The following is a 16,482-nucleotide window of genomic DNA, read 5'->3' on the forward strand; positions in this document are numbered from 1 at the left end:
TGGGCATGACCAGATCTTTATTTCACCAGAAGGGACAGGCAGCGGGGCAGTGCAGCATCCAAGCCCCAGACCGGACATGCAGCACCCACATGCAGGAACAGCTACACAGGCTGGGGCAGGGCGAGGGGTGGGGGACCAGGACCACAGGTCCCTGCCAGGATGCTGGGGCCCTGGGCTCTTCTACCTCCTCTGAGGCAAGGAGACAGAGGACCGGGCTGCTTCCCCACGGCTGGAGCCTGATCAGTTCTGGCCAGGAAGCAAGCCGGCACAAGAGGGGAAGGAAGGGGAAGCTGGCCTACGGCACTAGATTCTGTACAGGGCTGGCACAGCTCTGCCCACTGGAAGGGCCCAGCCTGATACTCAGGGCAGCACAGCCCTAGTAGGAAGGGGGTCTGTACATTTTCTAGTCCCCAGAAGGGCTGGATCCTGATCCCAGAAAGGCTTAGCAGAGTTGGGACCAAGCCCCACTCCAGGGAAGGGGCTTCCCTGAGCACGAGCAGGGGCCTCCTAAGGCCGTAGTAAACCGAAGGAGCTGCTCTACACAGGAGGCCTCACCTCTGTGCCCGTGGGCGCAGGAGAGAGGTGAGGTGCGAGAGCAGGCCTGGGGCTGGGCAGGGGTCGGCGGAGGGCCATGGCCCTGGGCCTGCAGCCACAGCTATCCGGGCCCAGAAGGGCTGGAGTGGGTGAGGCTGGGGACTTCCTGGGGGCAGGTTTTGGGCTGGGAAGACCACGCCAGGAGAGGGCAGGGTGGCCGTCATCCCCAGAATCCCTGCACCCATGCTGAGGCTCTGGCCGGGGCCATGGGGTGGCGGGGGTGGGTGGACAGAAGCACAGAAAACTTCAAGGCACCAGGATTCTCGGGAGCAGCAGGGCCACCCCCACAGACAGACAAGACGGTGATTGTAATAAACATCTTCAATTTAAACGACATGATGTGTGTAGAGGGTGTGAGGAGAGAGGGAGAGAAAAAGACAGACAAAGGAAGAGACATATAGGAGATAAGGGTGCAAGAGACAAACCAGATACTCGTGGCAGTGAAAGTGAGGGATGGAGGAGAAGAGGGAGGAGACAGACAGAGACAGAGAGAAGGGAAGACAGCCAGAGGCCTGAACACGCAGCACTTCTGGTCCCTACAGAATAAGGCACCAGAGTCAGTGACGTTCCCGTTGTCCCTGCGGTATTAAAACGGGTGCTGAAGGTGGGGGCGGTGGCTGCTGAAGGGTGTGGGCTGCCGAGACCTCACACCTGTGCACCGGTGGCCTTCTTGATCAGCGGTATCTGCAAGGACAGGAGATGCCATGAGGCCTTGGCTCCAGGGCCCCCACCTCTCTGCCTGGGCAACCCATCGCAGACGGTGAGACACCCACCTTAGACAGGTCCACGCCCGTCAGGGCGTGCACAGAGGCGGGCAGCTCGGCCAGCAGGCGGTTCACTTCTGACGTCACCTTGCTGTTGTCCCCGCTGAGGACCACAATCTCATCGACTTTGGTCAGTGGGGCAGCAATTTTGGCAGCAATCTAGGAGGCGGGATCGAGGGAGAGCTGGTTGTTACTCGGACTCCATCCACCTGCCCCATCCAGCATCTCTCCCTCCCATCATCCCAATGCAGCCTGGGTGGCCCTTATTTGCAATAAAGGTCAGATGGTCCATTGGGTTAGGGATGAGCCTAGGCCTGTTGTAGAGTTCTTCCCCACGCTGCTGAGTACTTCCCCATTTAATCCTCCCAGCCGTCCTGTCGCTGTGTTACTGACAAGGCCAGAGAAGTCCAGCACTTGCCCAGCCAGTTCCAGCCTGGGGTGGGAGCCTTACCCGGGGCAGGGCGTCCAACACCAAGGCCATCTTGGCTGCGTCTCCGTATTTCTGGTAGGCCTCAGCCTTAAGTTTCATCCGCTCGGCCTCTGCCTTGCCCCTCGCCTCAATGACTGCTGCCTCTGCCTCCCCGATTTTGCGGATCTTCTCTGCTTCTGCCTGAGCCAGGAGGACCTGCTTCACCCTGGGGGAGTCACGGGTGGGCAGGGTCAGTGGGAAGTGCCAGGGGTCCCTCAAGCCTCGCCTGGGGGCCAGTGAACCCTCGAGCCCCCCACTTCGGCAGGTGTCAGGGGTGAGGGACCCATGAGGGCAGTGCCCTGGCCTTCTGGTTCTGGCCTGGAAGAGGGCACTGGGGTCCCAGAGGCCAGATTGGAGAGGGTACCTACCTGGGTGCCCTCTGTGCCAAGCAGCACACCAGGCCCTTAAACCTCTGGCACCTAATTCAGTCTTCCTAACAACAATCCCATGGGGCAGGCGGGTTACCCCTACTTCCCAGTGAGGAAGCTGGCATGGGGGCCTCCAAGCTTGGCCAGGAGTGGAGGGGTTGCCTGGGTGGCAGAGGAGCCAGACTAAAGCGGGGCCCCCAGCAGCACCTACTTCTCGCCCTCGGCGATCTGCTGTATGCGGTGGGCCTCGGCCTCGGCGGGGCAGCGCACCGTGGCGATGAGCTCCTTGTCCGTGCGCAGGATCTCCTGCGCCTCCACAGCAATCTGCTTCTTGCGCTGCACAACCTCGATCTCAATCTCCTCCTGCCGGATCTTCTGCTGCTCGCGCGCCCCTTGCAGCTCGTAAGCCAGCTGGGCCTCAGCCGTCTGTGGAGGGCGAGGGTGGTCAGCACGTCACAGGCTGGCCGCCACAGTCCTGGGCCTTGAGCCCCGACCCCGGGACGCCCGACAGCTTCTCACCTTGATGTTGACCTCCTCGCTGAAGGCCGACTTCTGCAGCTCGAAGGCTCGCTTGGAGTCGGCGATCTTGGTGTCTGCCATGAACTTCACATCCAGCATCTCCTTCTTGCACTCGGCTTCCTGGGAGCAGGAGGGGCAGGTGCTGAGGGTCCCCCTGAGTAACTGGGGTTCCCACTGCCCCTGCACTTCCTCGTCCCCAGGGCTGGGAAGGCAAGCCCACATACCCGGATGCCTGCGTCCCGCTCGGCCTCAGCTACCCCGATGTCGGCATCTCTCTGGACCACAGCCGTCTGTGTCTTGCCCAGGGAGCTCAGATAGTCCACTTTGTCATACACATCCTGGGGAGGGAAGGGCAAGTCGTCCCTGGGAATAGTCAGAGGCATAAAGGGGCCCCTCCTGCCAAGCTCCCCCGCCCTGCACGGATAGACACGGGGGCCACAGCCTTCCCGCCACACTGCACCTTGATGGTGAAGCTGAGGATCTCGATGCCCATGCGGCCGACGTCAGGGGCTGCCACCTCCCGCACCAGCTTGGCAAACTGGTCCCGGTCCTGATAAATCTGCTCCACCGTCAGGGTCCCTGGGGGCAGAAGGATCGTGGGCTGGCTCCCCAGGGGCCCAGCCAGCTTGGGTAAGGGAGGAGGTGGCCAGGGAGAGGTCTGAGTGTAGGCAGGGGTCACGCGGTCTGTGCTGGGTCTTCCTAGGTTTCTTTCTATCTGACTGTGCTGGGTCTTCGTTGCAGTATGTGGGATCTTTAGCGGCAGCACGTGAACTCTTAAGTTGTGGCATGTGGGATCTAGTTCCCTGACCAGGGATCCAATCTGGGCTCCCTGCCTCGGGAGCGCAGTCTTGGCCACTGGACCAGCAGGGAAGTCCCTGGTGGGTTTCTTCTAACACCGAGTCTCCTCTTGCAGGGTGTGGGCAGGATGAGGAAAAATGCCCCAAAGAGTCCTAGGTGCCTGACCAGACTGGCAGTCACTCAGCTCTATATCCACACCCTCTTCTTCACTCGACTCTCCTGACGTTTTGAAAGGAAATACATGACGGAAAACCTATCAGCTTTTCTGAAGAAGCCTCTCAGTGGGACTGACAGGCCTGTCTGTCCAAGGCCCCCTCTCCCCTCCCTGGCCTTTGCTCAGGGATGCTGTGTGGCTCCTTGCAGGTGGCAGAGGGAGAGGGGTGCCTGTGCCAGGCAGGGCCTCACCAAGGATGGAGCGCAGGTGTCCCTCCAGAGTCTGCAGGACGACGTTCTTGATGTCTTGCACGCTCTTGCCCAGGAACTGCTCACAGGCCACGGCCAGGAGCTCCTTCTCGGTCATGATCTTCACCTGCCGGTGGTCACAGAGGAGCCTGAGCCAGGCTGGAGGCAGGCAGACAGAGGCCCCAGACCCAGGAGGATGGTGGCGGTACCCCTCCCCTCCTTTTCAGGACCTGGAGGCCTGGAGGCCTGGGAGGGAGTGGTGGTGGGAGTGGATGGGGTCTGCTGAGGCCTCCAGCAGGGAGAAAACACGAGGAACTCATACTCAGAAATTTCACCTTCACTGGCAGCCCCAGGCTCTGCCAGGGCCTCTCTCCTGGGCATTCGGGGTTCCTCCCCCCACCCAACCCCTCCAGTCCACCCTTGGCCCCTCAGCCTGCAGATCTCTGCAAAAAGGAGAATGAGCAACAGGGGTGCAGACAGACAGACTAGGAAAGAGCCAGGAGAGGGCAGGAGACAGGTCTGCGGTCCATCACCAGGGGTGGGCATCCTCCTTTCTTTCTTCCCCAAGGCACCAAGCCAGCCACTCCTGCACCAGGGGCCTTTGAAATGGCTGAACCTGCCCCGTGAGGACCTCTGGAGAGCAGGAAGCCCCTCACCCAGTCACCGGGCTGGGAATATAACGCAGCTCTGACTCCAGAGCCTAGAGCTGCCCGGTCTCATGTGGCCTCACCCTCTGGTCCCCACCCTGCAGCCCCCTACCCAGTGTTCAGGGGAGGCCTGCATTCTGGGGCTTGGCATTTCCGACACCTGCAAAGAATGGGGAGGGGTTAGTGACACAGGAGCCCTCAGCACTGCTTCTGTCCTCCGCTGGCCCGCTGGGGAGAGAAGGGGTGTCTTGTTAGTCCTGCTGGGTGGCCGAGAGGCTGACTGCAAGTTCCAGTGGCGACGACCCTCTCCGGGAAGGGGGGTGGGCGGGGGTGGGGCCGCTGGAGAGAGACTGCCCTCGGCTGCCGGCCTTTCCTCGTTCCCACCCCAAACCCCAGCGTGGGGACGAGGCAGCTCAACGGACATGCGCGGGGCTGCTGAGTTACTATACCTGGGCGACACCCGTCACAGTTAAAGCTACCCCCTCGGCCGTCTCTACGTCCTCACAGCGGGGCTGCAACGTCATAATCTCTAGGGAAATCCTGCCAAGAAATGCAAAACAGGGGCCATGGGTCTGGGGGCCCAGGGCCTGGGGTGTGGGGAAAGACTTTGACATCTCACTGCGCCGGCTGGGATGAGCCAGGGGGGTCCTGCTGCAGGAGGCGGAGGGGGTGGGCTCTCCAAGGGGTGGGAGCTGGGAGCGTGTGAGGAGGAGAGGGGTGGGAAGGCGGGGCTGGGGTGCAGATGGCTCACCCATGTGCCATCACGTCATGTGCCACCCACGTGCACATGTGTCCTCTGCTCACATCAGCCTGGCTGGAAGAGCGGGAAAAGGAAGTAGAGAAGTAGTCGGGGGTGGTCTGGGCCGGGGGCCGGGGGCCGGGTTGCTGGGGAAGGGTGGGCAAGAGTCTTGGCGTAGCTATGTGTGTCCTGGGACAGCACATAAGTGCTGGTCCTCCAGGCTGTGTTTGTGGGTACCATCTGAACATCCCCCAGAGGCCTTTGCCTGTTCCCTGGGCGTGCTCAGCACCCCAGGGTGTTCCTGAGGCTGCTGAGAAAGCTGCCTCCTACCTGGCATGCTGGGGGTATGCCCACTGCTGGGCCAAGATGGAAGTGATCCTGTGTTTATCCCGCCCCACCGGGGGAGCCCTGCCGGATCCCTCTACCTGGCAACAGGCCAAGGCTGGAAGCCCACTCTCTGGGGCTGGGGCCAGGTGGGGCCAATGGAGGAAAAGGCTGGGGTCACGCTAGAGCTTCGGGACCAAGAAAAGTTCTGCCCAGATGACCTGAGTCTTTCAGGGTCCGTATCACCCAGTTGAAAAGGGACCTGGGTATCAGCAGCTCTTTCAAGTGGAGTGTGGGCTTGGAGGGAGACGAGCCTGCTAAGTGGGGTGTCGAGGTAGGCCTGGCCCCTATGCATCCCACGCAAAGGGGCTCTGGGCTTCTTCTCTGCCCTGAAGCCTGCCCTTCCATGGCGATGAGTGGTGGGTGCAATGGGGACAGTCTTCTTCCCCATTAAAGATAAGAGGCAGGGTGTGGGGAGGCAGGGTGTGGGGGTGCCAGGTTTTGCCTGAGAAGCTGAAGGACAATTTCATGGAAGGGTGGAGGATGGGTAAGGTGACATGTAGGTCTCCTCTGGCCTGGGGACCCACCAGCATGCAGGCTCTGAGGGGCAGGGGCTTTCTGATGTCCACTGCTGCCTCCGCTGTGCTGGGAGCTGACAAGACGCTCAGCAGAGAGCTGGCAAATGGACCAATGAAGTTGGGAACCTGCGTTGCTAAATGCCCTGGCTCAGGAAAGGGTTTCATCTCTATGGCTGCATGGCAGTGAGGAGGGAGACAGAAGGTCGCTTGCTTTCCCAGGTGAGATCAAGTCTGTGATACAGATGGCATTCCTCAAGCACTTCTTTCCTGAAAATCCCAAAGCGAGCACCCTCACATTACTTTACTTGCCTTTCCAATATTCCTACAAGGCTCAGGGAGGGCTCGATTCTCCCCCTTTTGCAGATGGGGAAGCTGAAGTCTGGTGACAAAGACAGCTGCTCAAAGGCCTCTCGACAGAGAATCAGGGGCAGGGAATGGCCATGGCTCTTTTTGCCCAGGCCTGTCAAGGAGGTTGGAGGTGGTCAAGGGGTGGGGGTAAATATAACTCCCCAGGGGGCCTGGGAGGAGGGTGTCGGCCTGGAGAAGGCACGGGCAAGAAGCTCTGTGATGCCTGGAGGACTAAGACTCTGGCAGGAGTTGTTAGGACAGACCCCGCCCGACCTGGGCAGTCCACCTCTGTCACAAAAGGGCCTGTGTCTTCTCCTGCCTCAGCTTACTCTCAATGTAGGCTTGGTGTCCAAGGACACCCCTGGCAGACTTGGGCAGAGCTCCCAGAAGCCCTCACTCTCTCTCCCCACTCGAAGCCCCCCATGAGCCCGGACAAGGGAGTGGGGGACCCTAGAGGCTCCGCACGGCCACCCAGAGCAGTGGTGGTGGGAGCAGAGGGCAGGGAGGCACGCTTTCACGAAAAGGGAGTCCATCTGGAGTCTGCCAGGCCCCCGCAGGGCGGGAAGAGAGGAGGTTAGACACAGAGGAGGAAGCAGGCGGGTTATTACCTGTGCAACCCCTGTTACGAATAGCGGGACCCCCTCCGACGTCTCAATATTCTCACAGCGACACAGGATGGTCATAACCTCCAGAGACAGTCTGAGGAGCAGCCGGGGGAGGGAGGGAAAGGTAGGGACAGGAAGGGGGAGGAGGGGACACAGCAAACACACACAGTGGTTACCAGACAAGCACCAGATGCCTGAGGCCTGGGGGCTGGGGGTGGGGTCGCTCTCAAAACTTCAGCTCCCATCCCCCACTGCCAGCTCGGCTAGGCCAGGCCGGGACGTAGGGGGCCAGAGACACCCCTGAGCTGGCCTGAGGCCTCTGGGTCTCTTCTCCAGCCCCCACACCCTTCCAGTGAGAAGCCGACGGGCTGGAGGTAAAGCCTGCTGATGCCCTGGGCCCGTGACCTGAGGTGGGAGGCTGCCTGTGCGCAGGGCACCGGGGTTACCCACTGCCTCACTTTCCCAGGAGACTCCTGGCACTGTCTGGCTGGCAGCCCGAGCTCCTCCGAGCTCCAGATAGAGGCAAACCTGTGTTTCCAGAAGCTGGGGTGGGGGGTGGGGGAGGCCACTCTGGGGGTTCATGAGTCGCAGCAAATACCGAATCTTGTTCAGGGCACAACCCCTCAAGGCCTGTGCTACTTACCCCTAAGAAGGCAATTTAGGCCCAGAAGAGTCTAAAGAGATTTTTGGATTTTCTGATTTGCGGGGTGGGATGTGTCAAGGAAGGCTGGGGAGGGGGGGAAGTGTGTGCACCCCTGCCAATATTCACAGGGACAACTGGGAGTCACTCACTTCCAGAGTTGGGCACAGGCAGAGTCATTGCAAAGAAAAGGTGTGTGGAAGCTACCTGGGCCTCCCTGGGGCAGGGTGTGTGCCCGTATGTGCTGGGTGCTGGACCAGGCAGAGGCCAGCCTGTGGACAGCGCAGAAGGTTTCCTTAAACCAGAGGGAAGGAGGGCAGAGGCTGAGGTGAAGGAGCAGAAGCAAGTGGAGTGGGGGGACGGGGAGCAGGACGCAATGTGGGTCCCCCCACTCTCCAGCCATGCGCATGTACACAGGTTGACTGCCTTCCAGCCCCTCCCTAACAGCACCCTCAGGTCGAGAGGACAGCAGACCCAGCTCAGACAGGCACCAATCAAGCTCTCTTTGGGGAAGGAGGGGAGGGAGGCAGGAAAGAGGGGGGAAAGGGAGGGGAGGACAGAGGGAGGGAAGGAGACAGGAAAGGGGGGGGTGGGGGAGCAGGGAGGAGGGAGGAGGGCAGGGAGAGGTGGGAGGGAGACAGGAAAGAGGGGGGAGGGAGGGGAGGAGAGAGGGAGGAGGAGGGAGACAAGAAAGGGGGAGGGAGGGAGACAGGAAGGGGGAGGGTGGGGGAGGGGGAAGAGGGGAGGGTGGGGAAGGGAGAAGAGGGGGGAGGGAGAGGAGGGAGGGAGACAGGAAAGGGGGAGGGTGGAGGGAGGGGAAGGGGAGAAGGGGAGGGAGGAAGAGGGAGGGAAGGAGACAGGAAAGGGGGAGGGTGGGGAGGAGGGGGAAGAGGGGGGAGGGGAGGGAGACTGGAAAGAGAAGGGGAGAAAGGGAGGGGAGGAGAGAGGAGGGGAGGGAGTGGGGAGAGGGGAGAAAGGATGAGGGAGGAGGAGGGAAGGAGTGGGGAGGAGGGAGGCTGCAGCTCAGATGCCAGAAGTGGAGGAACCGCCCAGGTTAGGGAGAGACAGCTGCCCCCATGGGGCCTCAGGACAGGACAGGACATGGCAGCAAAGGGCAGCGGGAGAGACCTCATTGGGTCTGGAGAAGGACAGCTGACACTGAGGGCAGGTGACATGGAGGATGGCTGTGGAAAGGACCTCAAATGGGAGGCTGAGTTAGAAACCTAGACCTCCACTCTGACCTAGGAAGCGCCTGCTGGCCTTGGGGAAACAAAAGTTCCCGCTGGGGGAGACGCCCCTGCAGCAGGCTAGGGAACAGGGAAGGGGCCGCCCCAGGAACCCAAGAGTGGGTTGAAAGGCTGAGCCTGGGTGTGGAAGAGCCGCTCCTAGGATGAGGCACAAGGCCCCCTACCCCTCACCTTCAAACCTGCCGTCAGAGAAGCCGGGCCCTGCTGTCTTGGGGCTCTGCTCCCGGGAGCAGGAAGTGGGAGGGGACCAACCTCAGTGTGGAGAAAGGGCCTCTGGGGTGTCAGCAGTACCCGGCAGCGGACGCCTGGCAGGACAGGTCTCAGGGTACGTGGACACTCTCTAGGCCCGGCCGTAGGTTGAGGGGCTTGGACGAGACACTCTGCTGTCCCAGGACAGTGTTGTGGATGTGCGGTGGGAGGTGACAGTGTCTCTGGAGAGGGGCCCATGGCACCTGTCAGGCCAGCTGGCCCCCTCAGGAGTCTTAGGATCCAGAGAGGAAGTTGTGACCGCTACTAATTACTTTCTGAACAATTTTGACCTTGGGCCAGAAGAGTTTCCCAAGATCCCTCAACTGAGGCAGAGTGGTGAGAGATGGGTGGAGGGGGTTAGGAGAGATCAGAGAAGTTAAATCATTGTGACATGCTTCCCATACCCCTGACCTAAGCCAGCACCCTCAGACTCCCCGGAGCCCTAAGCACTAGCAGCTCCCTGCAGCCATGAGGCGTCTCTCTGCCAAGATGAGATAAAGGGGGATTTCCACTGGAATCTCCACTGCTTCCCCTTCACAGGACCCCCACCCCTGCCAATGGGCCTGCGCTTTCATAGCTCCGCCGCCTGTGTCACCTGGCTCCTGGCCTGGAAGAATCTGGGCCCCTCCTCCCCTGATCTCCCATAATCAGGAAGGGGGTGCTGGTGGAGAGGTGGCCGGCCAGCCTCATCTCCTCCTGGGTGGGCAGTGAGGGGAACAGGAGAGGCCTGGGCCCAAGTCTAACCCTGCCCTGGGCTCTGGGAAAGCCAGCAGGTAGAGCCTGAGCTGAAATCTCCTTTCCCCTTCTAAGTCTCTCCAGACTGACGGGGGAGGTCCAGACCCATCTTGCCTAGCCCCAGCGCCAATTCCTTAGATCTGCATCCTTTGTCTTTAATACACAGAGCCCCTTCAGACTGTAACCATCGTCTGCCATTTAGCCCCTGCCTGCATTGTCCCGGGGCCTGCACAAGGTAGGGGTCTCTTCAAGCCTTTCCTCCTTCCTCGGACCACTTCAAACAGGTGTGTTATTAAGGCTTCGTGAATAATTCTGAGCTAGAATCAGGGCGTTAGGGTTCTGCCTGAATTGCCTGGGGCAGAAGTGATGCTCTCACTGGAAAAAGCACACCCACCATGGAGGAGCTGCCCACAGACAGCCCTCCTGCCTTCCCATGTAACCCATTCTACCTGCCTCTTGGGAGGTCCCCCCAACTAGAGTGGAATGCAGCAAGTGGTAGATGCTTTAACTCAAGTGGCAAGAAGGGGGTAAGGATGGAGACCGTCTTCTCCCCTGCCCACCAGGATGCCCAATCACCAGCCCCCAGGCCCTTACCTCTGAGTGTCGGAGATACACCACCAAGCCCAGGCCCAGCCGCCAAACACATACTGTTTATAGTCGGAACCACAACAGCCCCCTGGAGAGCAAAGCAAACCATGTCTGGTCAGTCAGTCCTTGGGTCTGTCTACCCTCCAACACCTCCATCAGCAATGCTGGGCCTTCGCCTGCATTGACAACTCCCACCACTGGGCACCAGGTGTGGAGGTTACAGATAAATCGGAGACAGGCCCTTAAGGTCTTGGGATCTAGTTTGTTAGACAGGCAATTTGCACAGAAATGAGGGGAGACAATGAGTGGTTCAGAATGTATGTGCTTTCAGAGAACAAAGTCAGTGGACAAGAATGAACAGGGAAGCTTCCATCTTTGATTCAACCATCACTTCAGCAAACAAGTACTTTTCTGTGCTAGGAAAACAGAGATGAAGGTACGGTTCCTCTCTTAAAAAAGGTGGGACTTCGAGGAGTGACCTTTTCCTGAGCTGATGGTTGTACCATGCGACTGGCCTGTTACCAGGATGGGATCAGTCCCAGAGGGAATGCAGGTGGAAGGCTAATGCAAGGGAGTCTATGAGCCAAGGGGCGGGGTGGGGGTGGGGGCTGGCTCACGCTCAGCAGACCTCTCAGTGAGGCTGGTTCCCAGGGGTTCAGAGTGAATGAGAGCGGATGGGGAAGAAGGCAAGACCTCAAAACAGAAGCCAACTCATGGTACCAACTGGAAAAGTGAGAGAAAGGGAAAAGGCCTAAAAAGGAAATGACTCCTGGAAACTATGTATCAACTAAATAGCCCGTTGAATCTGGCCACCACCCAGATTCACTTCGCGGATGAGCTCCGCACAATCTCTATACAGAAATGAGAAAAATCAGTTCTTGAAATTCTTGCTGCAAACCCTCCTGTTGATGCCGAAATTAATCAACAAATTCAAGAAAACTTAGTAAAAGCAAGAGGGGCTATTCCCTGGCAGAAACAGATGATTCAGAGGAAACGTGACGGCAAAAAGCCAGTGGGCGTCATTTCCGCATTCACGAACTTGAGTTTTCAGGAAAGTCTAGGGTGAGTGCCTCCCAAGGTCAAAGGTCAGGGGTAGTTTTGTGTAGCTGGGTTAGTGTCTCTGAGGCCTCATGGCAGGAGACAAAGCCAGGTAGAAGGGCAGAGGACAGACTGCAGAGTACTGTAGGTATTGGGCCAAGCAGGGGTACTGTGTGTATGTGCCTGAGTGATGGGGAAGTCATTTAAGCTAAGAAACCACACTTATATTTGCATTTTAGAAACCCCACTTTGCACAAGGAGAAAGATACCTGGGTCAGGGAGGCTGGGGAGAAGCAGCCTCTTGCAGTGACCTAGGCCACACACAGTGGCTGACATGGGGGGGTAACTACTAGAGTAGTCTTATCCAAGAGAACGTCCTTCTCGGATTGAAATGTTCCACAGCTGTGCTGTGCAACAAAGCAGCTATTCGGGACATATGCTATTGAGCACTGGAAATCTGGCTGGTATAACCAAGAAAATGAATTTTAATTAACTTAAATTAACCTGTGCCTCATGGCTACCATATTGGAAGTGTAGGTCAAGAGCCAGGGTTTGGGTGGGTGGTCAGGCCAACAACCAAACAGAGACAGTAGAATCATGAACTGGAGAGAAGTTTTAGATAGGTGGAGGGACCACCTGATGCGACCAGCCGACTCACTGGAAAAGACCCTGATGCTGGGAAAGATTGAGGGCAGGAGGAGAAGGGGGCGACAGAGGATGAGATGGTTGGCTGGCATCACCGACTTGATGGACATGAATTTCAGCCACCTCCAGGTGATAGTGAAGGGCAGGGAAGCCTGGTGTGCTGCAGTCCACGGGGCTGGAGAGTCGGACACAATTAAGCGACTAAACAACAACAAAGGAACAAAGATCCCACAAGTGTGGCGGGCCTGCCAAGATAGACAGCTGGCAAGTGGTACCGCCCACTGGGCAACCCACCCTGTCCTCTGGGTCTGCCCTGTGTATGGTGTACAAGCAGCTGAGCCTGAGGTCCAGGGAGCCGGAGCATCCCCGCAGTGTGAACAGGGTCAGGAAGAGGTCGCAGGTCTCTGGAAACACCTGTTCACAGGACTGCCGCTCAAGGTAAGCCACTGCAGGCTGCTCTGCCCTGGGGAAGGGGTGAGAGGAGCCTCTGAGGACCAAAACCATCTCGGGATCCAGTGAAACTGGAAGAGGATCAAAAACCATAGCTTGTTCCACTTCCTCTGGCCTGGTGGGGGCTGGGGCACAGCGGCACAGCTTTCTCCAACCAACCCAGGGCACTTCTCAGGGGGCAGGGGGAGGAGGTGGTGGCAGGGTGGGATGGGGGCGAGGGGGCCAAGGGTGGGAATCCACGCTTTGAAGTGAAAAGTGAGGCATTAGTCACTCAGTTGTTTCCGACTCTGTACGACCCCATGGACTGTCAGGCTCCCTGTCCATGGAATTCTCAGGGCAAGAATACTGGAGGGAGTAGCCTTTTTTTTTTTACCTTTAACTTATTCTTTGACCTTGGGAGCAGGCTGCCACAGCTCAGGCTGGGCCTCAGCCAAGGGTAACATGGCCAGGTTCCCAGGGGTAGCAACAACAGGAAGCTGGGGCTGCCTGGCTGCCCCACCCCCAGCAGCCTCCTCCCCTGGAAGGCATCTTCCTCCCAGCTTCCTGGTCACCATGGGGACCACTCCCAAAAGAGGACTCTTAGGTGACCCTTCCTTGACCTCCCCAGTTCTTACTGTCTCCAGACCTGGAGAAAATCCTCCTAATTTTATCTCACTTCTTCTAACCCAACCCACTTTCCTTTGCTCTGTCCTCAACCAAGCTGAAGGATCACAAAATATCCCGTCATAGAGTCTGCCTCACTCTTAGCCCTCCCCAAACACAAGCATCTGTCTGCCTCCTCAGGAACACTCCCTTCCTTCCTGCCCCTCTTCTACTCTTTCATTCCTACTAGTCAAGAAGACCTACAACTCTACTCTACAAGGCAGATTTTTTTTTTTTTTTGGTCGCACTGCAGGGCTTTTGGGATTTCAGTTCCCCAACCAGGACTGAACTGGGCAGTGAAAGTGCTGAATCCTAACTACTGGACCATCAGGGAACTCTCACACACGGGGCATTTTTTGAGCCCAAATCCCTCCCTTAGCAGTCTGGCAAAGCCTGAATGTTCATAAATGCATAAAATAAGATACATAAGAAACAAATATTTAAAGTTATATATGTGTGCTATGTGATACACAGTAACATGTATGTTATTAAATAATAAGATCCAGTGGTAGATTTAATAACAGGCTTAATATCAAAGTAGCAATGAAAAAAAAAAAGTAGCAAGGAATATGATTTTCACCATACCTGCAACAAAGGCAGTATGGTAGGAAAATATCTACTAATCCTATCATGGATTGTTGCCGACATTAATAATCATAGGAAGCACTAACTTTCAGTTTAGGTTAGTGTAAATAAAAATGTACTATTTTCCTCTTATCAAATGCAAAGACCTCTAAATTCTATCCACAAAGTCCAGGTTAAGAATTTTTGACCTACTGTAGAGATAAGAGAAAGGTATATGGTGTTTGGATTCCCCAAAAGTAGAAAACAGAGAAAAAAAAACTGTGTATTACAGAAAGAAGGGAGGATAGACAAGAAGAACCTCCAGACTCTTCAAGTGGAAAAGATGATCATGATATACATCAACATCCTCCTTCTGAAAGCAGGCTTCGTGAGATGCCCCTGTACTTAGAAGTGAAAGTGAAAGTCACTCAGTCATGACTCTTTGCAATTCCATGGACTATATAGTCCATGGAATTTTCCAGGTCAGAATCCTGGAGTGGGTAGCCATTCCTTCTCCAGGGGATCTTTCCAACCCAGGGATCGAACCCAGGTCTCCTGCATTGCAGGCAGATTCTTTACCAGCTGAGCCACCATGGAAGCCACCTGGACTTCGATGCAGGTCCAATTAATGGGGTGTAGGAACAGGACTGGAAGTCCACATGCTAGCGAGAGCCACAGTGCAGTTCGATCATCTCAAATCCCAAGGTACTATTATGCTGGGCATCATCTCTCTCTCTCTCCTCTTCCACCCTCCCTCAACTTCAGCTCTCTTAATTCTCATTGTGGCCTCCTCGCCGCACCCCTAAAACAGCTTCGAAGTTAGCACTGCCTTGGCCTCTGGCTAGAGTACCCTGGTAACTTGGAAGGCACGGAGCAGCCCGTCTTAGGGGTTCTTTTTGCCCCTCAGTTTCAGGATTGCCACAAAGACAAAACTGGAGCTTTTTCTCCTTGGCCCAGAGTCTGGGCTTCTAGAGAGAAATACCACACAAAAAAAATACAAGTGTGATGTAGATTCAGTTTTCTAAAAACCTTTAGGAGTGGAGGCTGGGAGACTGGCTCAGGTCTGAGAAGAGGAGCAGCTTTGGCCTCAGTGCTCTCTGGGGGTCTCCCTGGCGACCCCAATGCTGTCTTCTCTAGTTTTCAGGGAAGTGAAAGATTTTTTTTTTTTTTTTTGGCTGTGCCGCAGGGCTTGCGGGATCTTAGTTCCCTGACCAGGGATCAAGCCCCGGGTCACTGCAGTGAAACCACGGAGTCCGAACCACTGGACAGCCAGGGAAGTGCCAGGGAAGTGAAGGATCTTAATTTCCCCACAGGAGTAGGGTCCTAGTCAGAGAGATTTACGATTTCCTGTCCCAGGACAGAGATCACTTTGAGATCCAAACTGAACCAAAGTCCATGAAAGTTCCCAATGCAAAGTGGGTGGCAACAAGCCCTGGTCCAGCCCACCCTCTTCTGCTCAGTTCTGCAGCTGGTCCTAACAACTCTGTGCACAGGTGGAGAATCCATATTGACAGTGGGAAGCAGGATATGAGCGTTTCCTGCAGCTACAGGCCTCCTCGCTGTCGGGGAAACACGGGCTTCTCCCCAGCACCCGCGCCATTGGCTGCACAAACTGGTGGCTTGAAAGGCTTCTGCCACTTCCCAAAACATCCAAATACACGATTTAAATAGTAGCCTTATGGCAAGACCTCTCTCCCTCCCCCAACATTGCGGAGCCCCCTTCCCGCCTAAGCGCAACAGAAATTCTGGAGTCCGCAGCATTTTGCAACCAAGAGAAACACAGCCCGGAGCCAGGTTTCTCAACCTGTAGAGGCCGCACCCGCGTCTCCGGGGCGGGCAGTGTCAGTAAAGCCTGGCAAGCCTCAGCCTGCTCGGAATTAACGGATCTGTGCCCAGAACCTAAGGATCCAGGTCCACCACCCCTCCCCAGACAGGCACCTGCGACCCACCCAACCCTCGTTCCGGGCGCTGGCATCCAGCCAGCCAGTGTTCCCGGAACCCCAAGGCTTCGGTTCGGGATCCTCTAGGCCACAGGGGAGACCCTGCCCAAAGGAGGAGGCGGAGAAAGGAAACGAGGGAATAAACACGGGCAAACACGCAGGGCGCGGAGGTGGGGGGAGCGCCTGGCCGGTGCCCTAAGGAGCGGAGCACGGAGAGTGGGGGTCCCTCCTGGGAGGGGTCTCCGGAGCTACCGTAGACTCAGGCCCCACCCCCGGCACTGCCCACCGCCCCCCAGCCCTCAGAGCCCTTCCTCGGCCTGGCCCCTCTCCCGCCCTCCCAGGCACAGCCCCCGCCCCAAACACCCTCCCGGCGCCGGGCGTTCCAGACCCACCTCCCTCGGGGCCCCCTCACCTGAAACCACCAGCGCCTCGTTGGGCCCCACCGTGTGACAATTGCCCATGGCGCCGGCGGGACGGAGGGGCCCCCCGGGGGTCGCGGAGACCTGGACAGCAGCCTCCGGACCGCACCCCGCGCGCGACCGCCCGCACCGCCGGCCTCGCCCTGCCTGTCGGGCCACCCTCAGCGGCC

General features: G+C 57.7%; 1 protein-coding gene and 1 long non-coding RNA gene across 6 annotated transcripts; one reads left to right on the top strand and one right to left on the bottom strand.

Annotated features, from left to right (window-relative positions):
* Nucleotides 1–16,448, bottom strand: FLOT2 (flotillin 2). 5 transcript variants are annotated; one of them, XM_070478769.1, is made up of 11 exons: nucleotides 16,306–16,448; nucleotides 10,621–10,702; nucleotides 5,011–5,101; nucleotides 3,918–4,041; nucleotides 3,175–3,293; nucleotides 2,939–3,052; nucleotides 2,715–2,834; nucleotides 2,407–2,621; nucleotides 1,810–1,993; nucleotides 1,368–1,517; nucleotides 1–1,278 (listed from the first exon to the last, which is right to left on the bottom strand). In XM_070478769.1, the coding sequence occupies exons 1-11, from the start codon at nucleotides 16,352–16,354 to the stop codon at nucleotides 1,240–1,242; spliced, it is 1,287 nt and encodes a 428-aa protein (XP_070334870.1). In that variant the 5' UTR covers nucleotides 16,355–16,448; the 3' UTR covers nucleotides 1–1,239. The 5 variants fall into 5 exon arrangements, with proteins under 5 accessions (XP_070334870.1, XP_070334871.1, XP_020740405.1 ...); XM_070478770.1 differs by lacking the exon at nucleotides 5,011–5,101 and adding an exon at nucleotides 7,159–7,249; XM_020884746.2 differs by lacking the exons at nucleotides 10,621–10,702; nucleotides 16,306–16,448 and adding an exon at nucleotides 7,159–7,248.
* Nucleotides 10,699–12,551, top strand: LOC139039030 (uncharacterized). Its single transcript, XR_011492161.1, has 2 exons — nucleotides 10,699–11,050; nucleotides 12,417–12,551. It is a non-coding gene; the product is annotated as an uncharacterized lncRNA (long non-coding RNA).
* Nucleotides 16,449–16,482: the final 34 nt, after the last annotated feature.

The sequence above is a fragment of the Odocoileus virginianus genome, chromosome 17 (assembly GCF_023699985.2).
Source record: "Odocoileus virginianus isolate 20LAN1187 ecotype Illinois chromosome 17, Ovbor_1.2, whole genome shotgun sequence".
Taxonomy (NCBI): Eukaryota; Metazoa; Chordata; class Mammalia; order Artiodactyla; family Cervidae; genus Odocoileus; species Odocoileus virginianus.

Excerpts from the sequence above, each read along its gene's own strand:
- FLOT2 (XM_070478769.1), bottom strand. The coding sequence starts at position 16,354 with ATGGGCAATTGTCACACGGTGGGGCCCAACGAGGCGCTGGTGGTTTCA. Across the intron at positions 5,102-10,620 it reads TGTATCTCCGACACTCAGAG|GATTTCCCTAGAGATTATGA; the intron begins GTAAGGGCCTGG and ends ATTTCTTGGCAG. Across the intron at positions 2,622-2,714 it reads GCGAGGAGGTCAACATCAAG|ACGGCTGAGGCCCAGCTGGC; the intron begins GTGAGAAGCTGT and ends CGCCCTCCACAG.